This window comes from Oryzias latipes, chromosome 14 (genome assembly GCF_053564925.1).
Source record: "Oryzias latipes strain Hd-rR chromosome 14, Olatipes_Hd-rR_3.1".
Classification (NCBI taxonomy): Eukaryota; Metazoa; Chordata; class Actinopteri; order Beloniformes; family Adrianichthyidae; genus Oryzias; species Oryzias latipes.
In genome coordinates, this window is record NC_136250.1 from 2,612,908 (window position 1) to 2,633,095 (window position 20,188).

Sequence of the window (20,188 nt, forward strand, 5' to 3'; positions counted from 1 at the left end):
CAGCATGCCTCCACTGGACCAAAACAGAAAGTGTTGTACCTGACCTTAAAGACAGACGTTCAAAAATGATAAGCAAAATATAAAGTTTGAATAAATGAACTATCCTGACAAGGACTGCAAAGCGCATGACGTCCATAATTTTATCGCTTGTTGCTTTGTCCCGCCCTCATAATTCCTGACTGAATGGATTTTTAGTCACATGGTTTTGTTTACAAGCTTTGGTTGGTAACAGAAAGCTCGCAAAAATGTCTTTTCCCTGATGCTCACATGCAGCTCTGACCACGGTGGCGGGGGCAGAAGGGAAGAATGAGTGGCGTGTAGCAGCTGCTCAGCCAGTGAGGGCGTGGCGAGGGTGGGTAGCACCTGCGGGCCATACAACAAAAACGGTGACCAATTTCAGATCTATCCATCCGTACAATTTAGATCCAGATTCCAGCTCAGACGAGGAAAATAAAGACATTCATGGATCTATTTGTCTGCAGGTCGATGATCTAAATGGAGCAGGGCAGGCCGCTTTTAACCCCCCAGAGTAGTTTTACATCACAAATGCAGTCTTTTTCAAACCATTTTTGGTCTGGTCCTGATTTACAACAATTTGTATACAGAATTACTCAGAAATGTCATGGTCAGCAGAGCTGAGAACACCCAATTGCTGGAACCCGGAAGGATAACAGGAGAGCGAGTTGACTTAAATGATTTATTGTCCAAGGTTGAGTGAGGATCGGCAGGTAAGTCTGGCTGTTTTCTCCCTAAGGTGTTGCAGCTCGTGTGGAGCGGTAGAAAGGAGTTGCGTGGCTCAGAGGCGTGGCGTGGTTGGAGTAGTGGTGAAGCTCAGAGACTTGACATGACTTGGAGTTGTGAAAACTCTCTCAAAAGTTGTGAGAGTCAGGGTAGAATTTTCAACAGGCTCGTGAGCAGGTAGGTTCTGATCAGCACACATGGAGAACTGTCCTGTAGATGAGGCATAAAACTTGGATTAGTCAAAAAGTCAGAAAAGCCTAAACCAGAGAGCATGACGTAGTGACCAGATGTAAGCACCATAGAGGAGCAACAAACTGGCAATGAATGCTGGTGAAGAAACCTCTTAAGTACGCAGGCAAGCTTTATCCCATAGATGGCAGCACTAGTTATCCAATATTTCAGCACCCCTGTTTAATTCAAGAAGGGCCCAAGTCCAGAGACTTTAGTTTGTTAGTCCTCTGAAATGATAAATGTGAGGTGCTTCATCTTATAGCATTTGTAAGCTATGAACTGGTGCTAAATCTGGGTAAAGAATGAATCATTTGGTGTAGCCTCCCTTTAAGCTATGCAATTAAAATCATTTCCTGGAAAAAAAAACCTCTTGGACTTGGGCCCCTTTTGAATTAACCGATTCAATTGTCTAACACAATCACTTTGTATCAAAAAAGGACCCTAAACAACCGAGCCAAGGCTTTGAAACAGCAATCACATGAGCTGAGTTCATAGTGGCAACAGAATCCTGATGCTAAAACGGCTTGTGCGTAAAACCCCCACAAAAGCCTCCATGAAAATTGTGGTAGACCTACGTGGTATTCCGAAGACAAAGAATAAAAACCATCTCTTGTCGTGCTATCTTAATAAACAGTGAGAGGTTGTCTATGGACCGTTCTTTGTTTTCTTACTGAGGAGTACCAACAGTTTCGTCCCCACGGGCATTTTTCCCCATTAAAAATATAACTATATCATTTAAATGCTTTTCTCTTGACTTTAGATCCTGTAAAAAGTGAAGTGGCTAAGCCTTAGCACAGGCCATGGTGATAGCTTGTCACCTGTGACAGAAGCTAGTAGCTACGATGTGGCTTTGGAAATGGCCCGGCGTAGCAAGCCCTTAAGTGACGGGGGGGTTTGTAAAAACAATGTACGCTGAAAGTAGCTGACATTGTTTGTCCAGAGCAAAAGAAAAAGTTTGTCACAAATAAGTCTCTCAATGATGCAATTACTAGACGAGTAGAAGATCTTGACAGCAACCTCCGGGAAAACATCTGGAGGGCCTGGTTAACTGTACAAATGATACTTGGTCATTAAAGTTTTTTAAAACAACTATTTCTGTTTATCCATTTTCTTTTCACCAAAATTGGCCCCCAGTCTAATGTTGAGTTCCTAATTTGGCCCCGTTACAAAAACTTTGAGAACCCCTGAGCTAGGTAACCCCCCAAAAAAACAAACAACCTTAAAACCTATCCAAAATATTAGCAACCAAGAGAAATTTCGATAGTAAACCAACATGATGACTCATTATAACTGAATATTAGCTTTGTCACTATCAATATCTAAAACTTAGGAGAAGGTGGCTCTGCACCAGAGACCTGCGCAACACAAGCTCTATGTACATAGTTCTACATCTTCATCACCTCAAGAATCAGAGTTTGATGAAAGCCTGAAAGCCTCTCACTAATAAAGTGAAACTGTTTACTTTTTCTTTTTTTTTACAATTCTAACATGACACCTGCTGCATCATGTCTTTCTTTTTTAACTTAAAGCTGAGAAGCTTTTTCAGCCGCAGCTGGTAAAGCATGGTGACTTTTCCTGTTCAGCGTGTTTTTGCCTGTTACATCTTTATATTAATTCTATGACTAAGGGCCTCTGCTGTAAAAAATGTATGATCTAGAAACTTTAGATTCAAATAACTAAGAACCTTTGGACAACTTTGGACAACTACGAACGAATGTTAAGACCAGCCTGTCCCTCCTCTTCACCTGGATATCGACTCTTCTCTGCAACTGGTGCTCTAGTTAACCTGAGAAATCCAGGAGAAACTGCTCCAGAGCTGGTTTCCTAGTAGAAAGCCGCTGTGCTCTTTGTGCCATGCGTCTTTGGTTCAGATTCCTTGGATGCAGTAGGGGTTGTGTGCGGTCTCTCATCAGAACATGGCTGCTGACATCCAGATGTTTCCAATGCGTTCCAGCCCCCCTACCCCCCATGTTTTTCACATGTCTCCTCAAGTGTGCTTACACGAGATCTTGCACCCGGTATCAGTGTTCGGGTCCACCCTGCATGATCAGAGGCTCTGAGCTACTGGTCATCATGTGACCAGAACAGGTCTTTGTTTAATGTTGGTCCAACTGCAGTCAACTGTTGATGCAGCTGAGCTTTCTCCTTCAGTCTGGATGCTGGCCCTGTTTGACACCTGCTGCAATATACATCTCTCTCTGGTTAAACCTTTCATCCATGAAGACATGGATTGAATGTTCCTGATAGAGACATGGCGGACGGTTGAGGAGTTTAGCCACCTGTAGGAACAAACTGCTGGGATGTCTGTGGCTGGGATTTCATTAACGCTGCTGTATGGCACATGATGGTGGTGGACTCATAACGCCCACGTGTGCAGAGAGGTGACCCGTGAATCTTTCTAGTCTTTTGTATGCATCCATCATTGTATTCCTTTCGAGATCATGGGGCTACCACAGGCTTACCCGGCTACTGTTTTAGGCTACACCCTGTTTCAGTCTGTTGCAGGATTCTTTTGAATCACAGTTGATAAGAAATAGTCACCCTTAAGGTATTTTAGCGGGTTTTAATTTAACTCCCCCTCTCTTCCAGCCCTGCAGAAGTATTTCTCACAGATTGTGTAGACTTTTTATCTTCAGTTATTAACCGTCTCCAGGCGAGTGTTGCAAATCTGCCACACTAATTCAACACCTGATTTGTGGATTGGTATCCTTTCCCTTTGTAATTTTAAATAATTTACTCCCACCACTAAAATGAATTTGACCCTTAGAGAAATTTCAACTGGAAAATGTTTCAGTTACTGGTGATTTTAACTTTCACATCAACAACAGCAGAGCTGTTGGATTTGTATCCCTATCCACACTCTGGACCTCTTCTTCTCACTTGGTCTAAATTGGACCTGCTTCTAAATCTCCAATAAGGAGGTTCAAAAGACGTGGATGTTCTTGTTCAGTTCTGCAGCATTTATCATGCAGCTTTCTGGATGAAGTAGCACCTGTGATAAAACAGCTTTCATTCAAGCAAACCAGCCATTCAAGCTTTCACTAGGAACTGTAGTCAGGTGAAGTTTCTGTAGAACCAAATGTTTTTGATTAGTCACTGTGTCTCCTCTAATATTAAAAATCAAAATGTATTCTTTGAAACTATAAACTCTTTATTTTTATCTGTTCTCCGTCAAATATTTATGCACTCTTGGCAGACTGTGATGATTTTTTAGAATTCTTTGTTAAAAATAAAGAGCTTAGGACCAACATCTCTCCAGCAGCTTCATCTTTTTAGTGTGTTGATGATGCATTTCTGTCAAAAATGTGGTCATGTTTTCATCCAGGGCGCTCAGGACGTTTCTGCTGTGCTGCAGAGAGTGAAGCCCTCTTCTTCTCCCAGTGTTGTTCATTCTATTAAGCTGTTTCTAACTGTTCTTTTTTAATCAATCTGTCTGTCATTGTAAAGCTGAGACATGTGTCCTTTACGTCTGGTGTGGTCTGTGTTGAACCATCACTAAGAAAACTGTTTGACCTGCATCAGTCTGTGGTTTAAGGCCTAATTTCCTCCTGTTAAACTCGGAGACATTAATCTAGCTCCAGAGCAGAAGATCTCTCTGATCAGACACTCATCCAGTCTCGCTTTCAGAACCTCAGTGTCATGCTTGACTCAGTAGTATCACTCAGTCACAATGTTAAAGCGTAAACCAGACACTTTTTTTTCCAGCTGAAGAACAATATGTGGTCTCTGGTGTCAAAGGTAAAACTTCAAACAAATATTCAATCTTTCATTTAATCACATCTGGACTTTTGTAACAGCCTTTTTTAGGGACGTAACGATTAATTTTAGCAAAGTTTCATATCATAATCTGTGGTTGCTAATCTCATTCCTAGTGATTATTGGTTCATTTTAAACGATCCAATTCACTGACCTAAAATGGATCCAGGACATCTTTATCCAAAACTCAGACAGAAATTCCTGCTACTGAACAGTGAAGTTTTCCAGATTCCTGGATTTCTTCCAGATCATCAAGTGGAAATGAAATCTGTGTCCAAACAAACAAGTAAACTAGAATGAATGTCAAATCCATTCACATGTTAGTTTCCTAAAGTTCACCACTGTTGTTTTTCCACATCCAAAGAATCCAAAGGGAAGCTTAAAAAAATGCTGTTTGAAAAAACTGTCAGTTCTGTGACCTACAAGTTACTACGACAAGCTACAAGCTCCTTGCTCCGTTCCAATGCATCCACAAATATATATGTTGAAGTCTTTGTTTTCCTGGTCTGAGCTGGAATCTGGATCAAAACCGTGCGGCTGGATAGCTCCAATATTGCTCATCATTTTTGTTGCATCTCTAATGTTAGGTTGGTGGTGTGAGGGGCCGTAAGCTACAGGGAGAGTTTGTAAACAGATGCATGATGGGAAGGAGGTAGGCTCTCTCCTTGCCAACTGTCCCGCCCACAAACTCAGAGGGAGATTTTTAATGAACTCTTGCTGCTCAGCAGAGATTATGTCCTAGAAAACAACACAAAGTTTTAAATTTTGCATAAAAACGTCATAATTATAATTGACAACAGATCAGAAGATGATTAGAGTGGGAATTTCTGTGGATTGAATGTTTCAGGTGATGGCTTACTAATTCTGCAATGCTCTTTTTCCGACCCAATACTCAATCAATTCAGCTGAGGCTTTTAAATGCACCTGAACACCTTTTTATTTCAGCAGACTTTTAGCTAAATATGGATTTTTCTGTTGAAGAGATTTTGTAATTTAATGTTTATTTTATCTTTATTACATTTCATTTCATGTTTTATTTTGCTTTAATGTGGGTTTTGGCCTTTGCTGATAAGCACTTTGTGGTTAAAAAAAAGGTTTTCCTCTGTAAATCTGTTTCACCACAACAATAAGCAGTGACTGGTGTGTGTTCAAAGAGAAACGTCTGTACTGAGATGTCAATCAGTTACAAAGCAACATGGAGACAGTAATATGTTCATCTCTGAATACTGAAACGAAAACATTCCAGCTCAGTCTGTAGTGTGGATGATATGTTAGAAAAGCTGTTGATGTGTTGACAGTAATTACAGAGTTTTTTTGTGGTGTGCAACACTGGGTAATCAGACAATAGCTCAAACATGGACCAATTCACACAAAAACACTCCCCCAACTGCTGAGAAGTGTCAAGACTGAGATCACTGAAGGCTCTCCCACATGCATGCACCATCAGGCTATGGATACGTTCAAGAGGTATTACTGAGCAAAGAAAAGCAAAGACAGCACCTCGCTCCATATTTAATGCTGGAAAGTGAGGACAAAGCAGTTTAGGATGAGCCCCCTCTCCTCAGGACATCCTGCATCAATGAAAATGGCTTCTTTCATGCTTGAATATTTGAAAAAACAGAAGAAAAACAGTCAGATTAAGCAAAAGTCATGAAAGTTTCTTTTTTTAATGTTCATCATGATGGCAAGATAGTCTCATGTGCTTCATCCTCTTAATGTACCCTGGTTATTAGTTAATAGTTTTTCTGGTGTTTCTTGACTGTACTAGTACAAACATCGTGCTTTACATTTACATCTCAAATTTGCCGAAGTAATGAAGCATCTCGCTCACATTACTCAATTTGTCTGCTGTCGTGATCATGGCTGAGATGGACCTCAGTCTGCCCCCCAAGCCACTGATGTCGAGTTTGTGGTTCCAAACTCAGCAGTCAAGCATTAACAAGAATATCCTTTTGATCTTTCTTTACTGGATCCCAGAGGGAAAGTAGAGTAGAGAAGACCAACACGCACAGTTTTTCCTATTCATTTTTGATTGATGAAATGTTTCAGATGGTTATTTATCAAGGCTTTTTAGGAGAACATAGTTGACATATATTATGTAGTTTTTAATCTTTTACTAAATGCATCGTTTTTATTAAATATCAATAGTTTAATATTCATAATAGTTTGCATTTTATATTCTAAATGTGGGTTTTGACTTGTTTTAAACATGCGTCCACCTCCTCTTTCCTATAAAAACAGGGTTTGTATGGAGGAGCTACTGCTTAGTCTAGCATGTTCATCTCCTTTGTCTTTAATGATTGAGGGTAAAGATAATTTATGGACTCCATTTGACCAGATTGTCCAATTTTAGTCTACAGGCTGATAGTGATCCTGAATGTTATGATGGTGTTGTTTGCCTCATGAGTGGGGTTTTAGTTGCACATGTAACGATAAAAGTATGGGGCTTGACACATCACTTTGGAGTCTTCTCATAGTTCAACTGGAGGGCCCTGTGGCCTGGAGAGGAGAAGGTCAAGATAGGTTTCTTAACCACGTTGCTGGAGGTTGTAGTGTTGAGTGCAGAGCTATAATCCTTGACTCATATCCACACTCATGTCCTCTGCTGTTCCACATGTCAAAGTGAGGACCAGTTCAACAGCATCCTCTGTGGACCTCTTTAAGTAAACTTGGGTTAGAGGGATTAATGCTGTTTCTGCTGTTTTGCCCTGATGAGACACTTTAACTACTATATATGCAATGTTGGTCTTGAGATGATTGTGGCTACCTTCAGGCAGATGCCTGATCCAATGAGGTGTAAAGTTCTGGCCTGCCATCTGGTCCAGCAAGTAGTCTGAGCTGTTAGAGTCCCATCAGTTGTCACACACTGTGTGAAATTTGTTCTCCACATTCCCATCCCCTGGGGGATGAAATGAGCTGCAGTTACAGCTTTGCTAAGTTGATTGTTGATTTAAAACCCCAAGCCAACCCCTTTAAAGTCCCACTCTGATCATCTTTTGATCTATTTTCAAAGTGTTCCCAGTGGTCCTTTAATAATGATTGCCGTTTCTAAGCCAGATCCAAAAACCTGTTTTGTTGTCTAGACTCTAGAGCATAGTTTCTGCAGAGTGGCAGGAGTTCATTTGAAATTTACCTTTGAATTGTGGGCAGGACAGGTGTTGCAGAATCCTCTGCTGATATCCCATCATCTCTTTGCATTCTTTATATTCTTTCCTGCCATCTTACAGTCCCACACAAACTCAAGCTAATACAGATGCAACAAAAACGGTGAGCAATAGTGGAGCTATCCAGCCGTACAGTTTTGAGTCAGACACCAGCTCAGTTTTACGTCACAAGCTTTTTCAAACAGCATTTTTTCATGTGCTCCTGATTCACAATAATTTGAACAAAGAAAAACTCAGAAATGCAGTTTAAATCTTAAATTCTTTTATACATATCCCCCACCATGAGAAAAATGCTAAAAGAACATGTTAAAAACATGTTAAAACACATAAACGCATTGGGTCTTAGTTTAAGTCTCTGGTATGACCCAGTGGTGGAAATAAACCCACAAAATGCCTTTTGATGTCCTCTTAGAATTGTTATAGTTTGGTCAGCTAGAACCCAGATGCAGTAAAAAGCTTTAACACGAGTCAAACAGTCTAATGATTTAATAAAAAAACAAACAGAAAAAAATAACATCACAGTATGCAGAAAACAAAACCAAGGGAGCAAGCTGAGCTGACAAACACAAGGACGGGATTTAAAACGAACCAATGCTAAACACGGAGCACAGTAAACTTAAATAGGGAGCAAACTAAATTAGCTAAGTACGGACAGCTGTGCAGTCCTCTGCAGAGATCAGGTGAGGGTGTGGATCAGCTGGGAGGAGCTACAGTCAGCCTGCAAAGAAAGAAAAGGTGAAAAACCAAACATATGCAGAACATAACCCCCCTCACGAGGTCCGGCTCCCAGACAGACGAAGAGGCTGATTGGGGACGTCCCGGTGGAAGCGGGATAGAAGGTCTTTGTTCCAAAATGTGCCGCGTTGGCTCCCACTGCGATATCCAGGACCATAGCCTTCCCAGTCTACAAGGTATTGAATTAAATGCCCCATTCTTCGGGAGGCAAAGAGTTGACAAATAGTGTACACAGGACCACCATCCACAATACGAGGCGGAGGGGGCCTCCCTGAGGCAGTTTGCAGGTTAGTGTCTTTTGCTGGTTTCAGTTTGCAAATGTGGAACACAGGATGAATCTTCAGACTTGGTAGAAAGTCCATTCTAACACCCATGGGGTTTATTATCCTTTAGACACAAAAGAGCCCAAAGTAGCAAGGATGCAGCTTCTTTGAGCCCCCCCTTCAGAGGTACATCAGCTGAGGAAAGCCACAACTTGTCCCCCACTTTGTACTCCGGACCAGGTGTCTGGTTTTGATTGGTTGCAGCGGTGAACCTTTCTTGGTACCTCAGCAACTTGACTGGAACCTCCAAGTGTGTTGACAGCAGCTCACAAATGCTGCTGATCCAGATGTGGAAGCTTGCTGTTCTTGATGGGGAAAAAGTGGAGGTCGGTATCTATAAAAGTGCCTGAAAGGGGGACAAACCAGAAGAGTTGACATGGGATTTGTGGACATATTCAGCCCAATCGACATTGAGAACCATCTAGGGATTTGTGGCACACATAGCCCGCAGGGTGGTTTTGAGGTCTTGATTGAACCTCTCTACCTTTCCATCGGTCTGGGGATGGAATCCAGGGCTCAGGCTGACCTTGACCCAAAGGGGTTTGCAGAACTCTGTCTAAAAGGCCACAACAAACTGGGGTCTAGGGTTAGAGACTATGTTTGCCGGAAGGCCATGTAAAAGAAAAACTTGTTGAAACACCGCATCTGCCAACTTTTTTGGCAGAAGGGATTTCAAGAGGTATTGACTGTTGTGGGCTAATTTGGAGAACTGGTCCGCAACAGTCAATACCAGTGTTACCTCGAGATTTGGGTGGACCAGTTATGAAGTCCATAGCAATGTGGGAACAAGGACAGGAAGGAACAGGAAGAGGTTGTAGGAGTCCAGCGAGGCACCTTGACACTGGCGCACATTGGACACACAGAAACAAAAGCCTCAATGTTAGTGGATATTGTTGGCTATGTTGAGCCACTAAAAACGCTGTCCGGGTGAGTCCTGATTGACAAGCCAGGCGAGAGGAGTGTCCCCACTTTAACACTTGGGGACGTAGACTAGAAGGGACAAACAAACTGCCTGTGGGACAACTAACAGGTTAACAAAGTTTACGGTTATTGACTTCTTACTCTTATGCTCCAGGGCCCGCGTGTGGTTGCCAGCATCATGCTTTGTGGGGGAATAGTGGCCCCTCCAGCAGAATCCCCCCCTTCCTTCTGATGCTGGCGGGACGTTGCATCTGTCCTAATGTTTCTGTTGCCCGGCCTGTAGGACAGCGAGAACCTGAACCTGTCGAAAAACATGGCCCAACGAGCCTGGTGGAAGTTAAGTCTTTTGGCTATTCTGATGTACTCCAGGTTCTTGTGGTCAGTTCACACAAAAAATGGCTGTTCAGAACCCTCCAGCCAATGGCGCTCAAGAGATAACTTAAATGCCAGGAGCTTTCTGTTGCCTAGGTCATAATTTCTTTCCACAGGAGAGAGCTTGAGGGGCGGATACGTTCCAGGATGAATTTCCCTATCAGATGCTCTCTGTGATAACACAGCTCCCCCTCCAGTATCAGTCGCATCCACCTCCATAATGAATTGTTTGGAGGTGTCTGGTTGAACTACAATAGGAGCTGTAGAGAAGGGTGTATTTAGCTTTGTTGGCCGCTTCATCCCAGACAAAATGTAGCTTAGCAGAAGTGAGTTTGTGAAGAGCTGCAGAAGCTCCAATGAAGCCCCTGATGAAACAACTGTAGAAGTTGGCAGACCTGGCAAAATTGGTCTAAATTATATAGCTTCAAGTCTGTGGGAGTGTATTGAGGCAGAGAGTCTGAAGAAATCTCAGCTTTGGAGGTTTCCTGGTTGGTTTTTTTTCTTGACCTCTCTTTGAACCCTGGTTTTCATGGAAACACAGATCTCAGTTCACTTGAAATGAATCCCAGTGGGGTTTACCAAGATTGCTTTTACACTAGTCATGTGGACTTGTTTCAAATGGATAGGTTGCTGTAAAATGTCACAGCTTCATCGGGTTTGCTTCTCCACACGACACTCTCAGATGATTCTAAAAGCAATCTGAACTGCCTGGAAAGACCATGCAGTTCCAGCATCTGGGGACAGTCAGCCCACCTTCATACTGTAGAGAACTGCATCAGAGTTTGCTCAGTTTGGACTAATCATTTAGTAAAATGTCTTTCCTTTATGTGACTGTGCATCATTCTTCCAGCTGTCTGTCTACACCTGCCAACTGTATGGTAAAGCATATTTTGTTCTTAGCTTTGGCAAATTTAGTATGAAATGCAACTTTTAACTAAAAAAAAAACTTTAATAAATGCAAACTTTTATTATCAAGAGTCATTTATGGAATTATAAACCATGATTCCAGCGGCCCAGGCTTGACTTTAGGTCATGGTAGAAGAACTCCCTACATCTAATTTAGGGTTGACCGTTTCTGGCCAATATTTGTTATTTAGACGTTTATCGGGATCAACCTTTTTTTTAATGATTCATTCATTTTCTAAACTTGTTTAGTCCCTTTCGAGGTCACGGGGCTGCTGGAGCCTATCCAAGCCACTCGTGGGCGAAGGCAGGGGATACCCTGGACAGGTCGCCAGTATGTCGCAGGGCCACAATCACACACCCAATCACACTTATGGGCAATTTATGGCAGGGGTGTCAAAATAATTTTGGTTCGGGGGCCACATTCAACCCATCTGATCTCAAGTGGGCCGGACCAGCAACATAAAAGCAAAAAACAGCTTTGTTTTTGTTTTTTTACTCAGTTTTTTCAGTCCAGCTAATAGCTGCTAAATCTTCTCTTTTCTTAACTGCAAACAGTGAAACTTCTCTTTATAGTGAGTAGTGCTGAAGTAGCTCATAGTAGTGCTGAATGTTATATTCTTGGAGCACTGCGACCTGTTGATGACATACCAAGCACATAGGTTTTGCATTCAGCTCCGTTTTTTTTCTCTTTGACAACATTTTGGTCAGTAGGGTGTCACTACTGATTATTCCTATTGCAACGTAACAGTGGTGAGGCTCATGAGGAACCAAACTGCATCTTATCCAGACGCAGAGCTGTTAAGTTTCGCTTTTGTCACATGCAGATATTTGCTGTTTCACCTGTTTTGCTTTTCCTTTGTTCCCCAAGTGGCGTGCATTTTGGTTATTTCTTTAAAAAAATCATAACTCGCCACAGGAACGGACTAGAAACATGCTTTCTTTTTTAAACATCCTTTTGATTTTTACTCTTCATGACTGGGCCAGATTAGACCACATGGCGGACCGGATACAGCACCCCTGATTTAGAGGAACCAATACACCTATGAAGCATGTTTTTGGAAGGCGGGAGGAGGCCGGGGAAAACCCACGCACGCACAGAGAGAACATGCAAACTCCACGCAGAAAGCTCCCCCAGTCCCCCAGCCAGCCCTTGTTTTAATGAGACGCGCCAATATGGAGTTGGTTATTTTGTCTCAGGTGCAGTCGCGCTACTCTGTCTCCAGCATTGTCCTGCTTGATCTGAATGGTTTTGCAAACCACACATTTAGTCCTCTGCATGTCACGCTATTAGTAACTTGGAATCTTACTTTTAAAGCTTTAGAGCAAATGTCTTTTATCTAGGGCTTGGTATCACTAATCCAGAATCGATTCGATTCTGATTCTATGATCTGGTTCAATTTCTTGATTCTTTTGATCCAATCGGTTAGATTCAATTCACTAGAGCCTGGATTGATTTGATTACGATCCACTTGATTTGATTCCATTCAACTTTGAATTTACACAGTTTACAAAAGATTTGAGCTAAAAACTGTGCTTTAGACCACAAATGGATACTTTAAAACAATGTTTTCTTAAAAGAGTTTGAAAAATTCCTGCCTATGAGTCTATAAAGCTGTTCACCTAGTCAGCAATGTAGGTTTAGGTCGAACAAGCGTTAGCATTAGCCGTCCTATGGGAAATTCTGTTATACGTTAGCATCAAGCTAACTGACTCTGGCCTTACTGCTGTTATGCATTAAGTCACAGGAAAAGGAAAGGCAGAAAACATCAATCTCTACTTTTATGGATCAATGATTAATTTATTAAGCTTGGATCTATTCAAATCAATACACCCTTTAATCCTTTTAATCTGTTAATGCAAATGTCTTAAAGCTGTTAATTGCATTTTAAAAAATGATGGTCCTCCCTGAACAGAATAGCAGAGAGTGAACGCCTCAGTTGCTCTGCATGCGGGTAAACCTAATTTGATCTTCTAAGACATGCTACAGTGCCAAGACCCCCTCCCCCCCGCGATTTTTTTTTCCGTAAACATAAGTCATTTAATTTTTGTTGACGTTTTACTTTACTTTCTATGAAAAATTTCAGGGAACTATTAAAAAAATAAAAGATGCTGCTTATCCTGTTACTCCCTACACTTCTAGAAGCTATTTATTCTTTTTTTTATTTTCTTGTTTTTTAATCTGTTTTTTTATCTTTAATCTGTTGATCTGTAATCTAAAAAGCTAAAGAAGACAAGTGAAAGAATCGAGGGGTTGGAGCTGTCCAAGGTCAGGGCTTTACCCTGAATAGGTTGTGCTTTTTAACCCTGGTCCCGCTCGTTGCCTGTCCCACCCTGCTCAAACACAGTTGGATTCATCGGCTGTCTTTGTAAAGTCTCTACAAAGTTTGATGGTGAGCTGAATAAGGCGTGTTTCAAAAGCATGAAGAATATGCAGGACTCAATGCTGTGAAGGATGAACATGAGAGAATGTTCATATCCTATGATAAATGATTTGTTTTAATGGGTTTCTGCAGTTTACAAACCGAGTCAGGATGATGATTTACACTTTTAAATCACAACACAGCATATTTTTCTTTCTCTGTGATGGCCTCTTTGTTCAAAGACCTCATGCCATCCAAAATTGCAATGCTAGTTTAGATGTTAGGTTTTATACAAGTTGCTCTGTGGTGGGCCGGGTGTTTTCTGTGTGGAGATCGCATGTTCTCTTTGTGCATGCGTGGGTTTTCTCCGGGTACTCCGGCTTCCTCCCATTGTCATAAGACGTGCTTCATGTTCATCTGTATTTCTAAATTGGAAATTGGGAGTGAGCGTGTGACTGGGTGATGCAACCTGTCTGACCGTGTCCAGGGTTTTCCCTGCTTTCGCCCTGAATCACCTGAGATAGACTCCAGCAATTCTGCATAGGACAAGGCTGGAATGGAAGACGGGTGTTTCACTCACAAAAAGTGCTTGACTGTACCTGCAGTGGGGCAAAAAGGTATTCAGTCAGCCACCAATGGTGCAAGTTCTCCCACTTAAAAAGATGAGAGAGGCCTGTAATTGTCCTCAAAGGTATTCCTCAACTATGACAGACAGAATGAGAAAATAATCCAGCAAATTACAGTGTCTGATTTTAAAAGAATTTATTTGTAAATTATGGTGGAAAATAAGTATTTGGTCAATAACAAAAGTTCAACTCAATATGTTGTTATATGCCCTTTGTTGGCAATGACAGCAGCCAAACGTTTTCTGTAAATCTTCACAAGGTTTTCACAAACTAGGCATAGGACATTCTCCCAGTCCTCTTCTGGATCATCTAAATCAGTGGTCCCCAAACCCCAGGCCGCGGACCGGTACCAGTCCGTGGGTCATTTGGTACCGGGCCGCACAGAAAGAAATAATAACTTACATGACTTCCGTTTTATTTATTCGGAATCTGAAAGATGCTTTAGTTTGAAAAATCGCCCGATTCTCTGTTACATTCGTCTGTGTCACTCTTGACGCAGGCCAAGGCGCTCTTCTCGGTCACGTGATAAGTTATCGCTAAAATAAAACCAAGGAGTTATTAAAATGAGTAAAAACAAACGTCTTTGGAAGGTTTCTTTGCCAGGGGGAAAAGGCCCAGCCAGGAGACAGAAGGGGAGCCTTCCACTTCCAAAATAAAGAAAGCTACATTTAATAGACAGTACTTCTTTTTTGCACCATGAGAGTGTGGGAAAGGGAGAGGAGGATGATGACACCTGAGCGATGTTCAAAGTTGTGCGTGTCAAAATAAAAGCTCAGGGTGTGTCTTGTCAAATATCTCTTCCTCCAGCGTAGCGTTGTTAAAATAGTTCTCCGCCTACTTCTTAAAGACAGGTCCGTGATAACTTTGTGTGACGTCATACCGGTCCGTGGCGCTATAAAGGTTGGGGACCTCTGATCTAAATGCTCTCTAGCAGACTTTAAAACGGTTCTGGACATGTACTGGCTTTAGCAGGGGGACACGTCTGGCCCTGCAGGGTTTGAGTCCCTGGTGGTGTAGTGTCTCATTGATGATAGCCTTTGTTGCTTTGGTCCCAGCTCTTTGCAGGTTATTCTCTAGGTCCCCCGTGTGGTTCTGGGATTTTTGTTCACCGTTCTTGTGATCATTGTGACACCATGGGGTGAGATTTGATTTGATTTGATTTGAAATGGTTTATTTCAAGCAATCAAATAGAAATAATACACAAAAACAATACAATCATCAGTTATACATTCATACAGTAACTAATCAAACTTAGGATAATTAGACATATTAATAAATATTGCTTAAAGGGAGTGGAAGGAAGCAAATTTATATAATCCCACCCCGTTATACCGTAACCATTTTATTACATTATTTATCATTATCCGGTTCCTAGCTTTTATCAGACAGGATTAAGAATCTTGAAGTATCAATAAAGCACATGACAAAGATGAATTAATTAAATTATTTTGTAAAAAATAACTTTAAGAAATCAACATGGCAATAAAGTATCCAAAATATATGCAAATTATGTTACTTATAAAAGTCATTGTTATGATTAAAAATAATACCATATCAGTAAAATAGACATAACACTATTTTAGAAATTTTCATAGCAAAATTTGATCACGTATCAAAAGTTACAAATATGTGCAAAAATATGTTACATTAGGAAAAAATCAGAAATAAACTTATCAATTTTTTGGAGCAAGTGAAGTAGTATCATTAAAAGTCAATCAATTTAACCATTTTCAATAATTGAGTAATCATTTGTTTTATTATTTTTTTTTATTTTTCTTTATTTTTTTTTTCTAATAAAGTAATGCTGTAAGGGAAAATAAAAAGGGTCCATAATCTGTCGAATGACCAAGGTTGGTATTTCTTGTTCTGCTGATTAACAGCCGTTCTTCTGGGTACAAACAGAGTTTATAGTTCTCTTCGATGTTACATCTGCAGACATTAGATTCAGGTCCATATCCTTCTTCAGCTAATATCAGCTACGAGGTCAAGTTGTCTGCAGGTCAGAGCTTTGCTGAGAATAAGGTAACTTCAGACTTTTGGAGATAGCGATGAATCCAGGCGTCATATTTCTTGAAATTATATTCAGCTCTTTGATTTATTACTGCATGTTGGTTCAAACATCCGTGATTAGACACTTCTCAAAGTCCTTCATGTTGTTCACAACCAGAACCTTGGACCGGTCTGGTGGACCAAGTGGTTTGACGTAAATCCTGCAGCCTTTAACCCAAGTGTTCTCAATCTGCTTACGCTTCCTGAGAAGCCTGGCATGTTTGGCGATTTCAGCATTCCTTTTGGTCAGATGGTCGTTCAGATAAACAGCAGATCCCTTCAGATTCTTCCTTTGAATCATCAGAGCTAGCTTGTGTTTTTGATTCACAAACCTGATGAGGATCGCTGGTTTATCCGTCTCCTTTCTCCTGGGGAGCGGATGGCAGGTCTTGATGGTATTTAGATCCAGGGAAATCCCTTTAGAGGTGAGAAATGATTCCATTTGGTGTTCCACAGACTCTCCACTGCTCTCCGTTTCAGAACTACTAGCAATGCAAGCGCTATTAGTATTAGCAATGCTAGCTCCAGCTGCATTTAGCTTTGCCCGAGGTTTGATCGGTACTCCAGTGAAAATGACATTATTCATCCTTGATGTTGTTCCACATCGTCCAGTCTTTTCTCCAGAATGTCGACCCGGTTTTCTCGTTGCTCGTTTTGAGCTCGGAATCTTCGGAAGTCCTCCATCAGCTCCAAAAGCGAAGCTAGCTTAGCTGTCACTTGTTCCATAAAGGGATACAACGCAGCTTGGATGTCATCAAGAGTCTTTTTAAGGTCTTCGTAGTCATGGTTTTTCTTAGGGGCCATGGTCAGCTCTCTTTTTTTGGAGAAAGTAAACTTTTTAAGTCATTTGAAGATAGTTGTATAGCTGCAGTGAGCGACACGCGTCCGTGCTGTAACCCGGAACCGGAAGTATCATGTCTTCTTGGGGGGATCTTGGGGGGAGCCCCAGATGGAGGGAGATTCTCAGTGGTCTAGCATGTCTTCCATTTCCTAATAATTGCTCCCACAGTTGATTTCTTCACACCAAGATGCTTACCTGTTGCAGATTCAGTCTTCCAGCTTCGTGCAGGTCAACAATTTGGTTTCTGGTGTCCTTGGACAGCTCTTTGGTCTTGGCCATAGTGGAGTTTGGAGTGTGACTGTTTGAGGTTGTGGACAGGTGTCTTTATATAGATAACCAGTTCAAACAGGAGTCATTAATACAGGTGGAGGACAGAGGATCCTCTACAGAAGAAGCTACAGGTCAGTGAGAAACAGAAATCTTACTTGTTTGTAGGTGAACAAATACCGTAATTTCCGGACTACAAGCCGCTACTTTTTTCCTGCGCTTACAGCCCTGCGGCTTATTCAGTGACGCGGCTAATTTATGGATTTAATTAATTTATGGATTTAATTAGCGGCCGCCATGTACGTACTTTCGAACTCAGTGAATAGTTTGAGTTCTTGAACTAACACCAAGCACAAGGCATTTATTTTCAACACACCTCTAAGCAGCCAAACAGCATGGACTTGACTTCAGGTCTTAGACACTTCAGTCATGGTTCAACAAAATGAAACACGCATGCCCGGCCGCATCCCAGAATCCTTTGGTGCCATTAGACCCAACGTGCACCAGATCGCCGCTACAATATGATGAAGCTTTCAAGTTAAAAGCAATCGTTAAAACCAGCGTAAAAAAGTCCACCGTCACCAACGGGTTTGGAAAAGCCGGTTTGCTGCGTGACAGAGAGAACAGCGCATGGAGTGAATTTACACTCCATTTACGGTTTCTAAGGAAACCGTAAAAGCGGAATTTTGCTTTGAAAAACTCACAGCCTCCGTGTGAGCTGGAGACATCTTCTCCTGCTGATTGAGCTGCGGGGCCGATGGCAGTCTGAAGGCTCCCACACGTAACAACGCATCCGCCCCTCATACACAAAACGTACAGTATTAAGTCCGATTGCTTTGCACAGAAACTATTTGCTCCATCCACCGGCGCAATAGGGACGAAGTGCTCCTCCTTGAAGCCGCCCTGGCCAGAGGTGTCGGAGTAGATAGGAAGGGGAGACAAGGAGCGCGCGGGGCGGGAGCGGAGCGCAGAGGCGTCCGCGGAGTGCAGAGGCTTCTGAATTCTGACGCACGCGCCGCACTGAGGCGCGCGCTTTTCAGTCGCCGCTGCTTTATTTTACTGGTGTGTTTTTTAACCAGTCCTGTTACTCCCATAACGCTGCTGCGACACAAGCGGAAGGAGAGCTTTTCCCGTTCACCCCTCCATGCACTGCTGATACTTGCTCAACAGAATGGCGAGCCGGGCATTGGCCCCGCCTTTAGCCCCTAAGACTCATGGGAAATGTGGAATCGCGGATGTAAATTTCCTCATCATAACTGAGGGATGTAATGTTGATTATATGGTTACTGTTTGTAATTTTATGTATGATACCTAGATTGTCAATAAGTTAAAAAAAATGAAATAAAAACACCATAACTGAGGAACTTGTGAACAGAATAGAGGTCCATGCTGTTTGACAGATGTCGATACACTCAAATACATGAGCCAGAGGCTAAGTTGGCACCACCCACAATGTGCTAATGAATTGCACTCACTCTGGAATACTGGCTGTGATCTGTCAGGATGACAATATCGCCTAACACATGCACGGCTTGTACTCTGACGCGGCTTGTGTATGTATAAAACTAATTAAACACGTGAAAATGGGTGGGTGCGGCTTGTAATCGGGTGCGCTTTGTAGTCCGGAATTTACGGTACTTATTTTCCACCATTATTTACAAATACATTCTTTTAAAATCAGACAATGTGATTTTCTGGATTTATTTTCTCATTTTTTCTCTCATGGTTGAGGTCTACCAAAGATGAAAATTTCAGGCCTCTCTCATCTTTTTAAGTGGGACAACTTGCACCATTGGTGGCTGACTGAATACTTTTTTGCCCCACTGTATCCTTTACCTCCATCAGCACCAACAGGGACAGATTTCTCTTACCGGTATTAATTTTGCAGTCTGTGGGTGTTGTGAACTCCAAAGGGGAGCTGCAGATGTTTAAGAAAACAGAAGCCAATATACCTTTGTCAGGTGTTCTTTTTTGTCTCAGGAATACAATTTCCTGAATCATGGGGGCAACTGTATTTTTTTGGCATTCAGCAAACATGCATGTAAAGCTTTGACAGTGCTTCAAGGCACATTTTACTTTCTAGCACTGATAGCAAAGAGCTGCAGGTAGATTTTGAACAAATGTATGCAAGCCATTACAAGCCTCCTTGTTGCATCACCTGTTTCCAGCCCTTTGCCATGGCAACAGGATGTCAGTTTGGTTGTCAGTGTGGGTGTAAAAAGAAACCAAGAGGAAGAACAAATGTGTGTTTAGTCTATTAGAGCTGCGAGGCAAGAACAGGCTCCAAACGTTACATTGCTGTAAGTGTTACAACACTGATAAGGAATCCTATCGTCACACCCCACCCCCACAACACCCCGCAGCTTGCAAACTAAGCAGTGTTCAGTCTTGCAGCTGAATCACAGTTGATTGTGTAAAAGGTTGGAGAAGGTACTATATTTGTCAAATTTAAAAAATGTTCCTGATCACCAAGAGAACGTTTCAATGTAAAGTTTTAGATGAGCTGGAGGGAAGCTCCTCAGGTCTGTCCACGCAGAGCAGGTCAGAACTCCCATCCTCTGTCCTTCTCTCATAGGTACAACAGAAAGAGTCTGTCTGATACAGGGGACGGTTGAAGCCCTCAACAGTGTGCACAACTTCATTGCGGAGAAGGTTCGTGAGATGCCCCAGAGTGCCCAAAAGCCAGAACCTGTCAGCATACTTCAACCACAGACCACAGTTAATCCTGACCGCGTCAAACAGGTGAGATCATTCACACTTCTACTTTTACCTGACTGATTCTTCCTGTCAGTGGTCATCATGTCCCTAATATGGGCCTGTCCTCAAGAAATCAGAGTAAAGACCTGATTTTGATTAGTTTCATCCCGACGCAGTGAAAGAATGTCAAAGAATAACA

At 42.0% G+C, this 20,188-nt stretch overlaps 1 protein-coding gene across 2 annotated transcripts in view; it reads left to right on the plus strand.

Moving 5' to 3' along the window:
• The window catches only part of nova1 (NOVA alternative splicing regulator 1), a 48,765-nt gene that overhangs the window by 19,909 nt on the left and 8,668 nt on the right, over window positions 1-20,188 (plus strand). For both annotated transcript variants that reach the window (XM_004076027.5, XM_004076028.5), the window contains exon 3: window positions 19,868-20,034. In XM_004076027.5, the coding sequence (XP_004076075.1) occupies window positions 19,868-20,034 (167 nt within the window). The remainder of the gene's footprint in view (window positions 1-19,867; window positions 20,035-20,188) is intronic.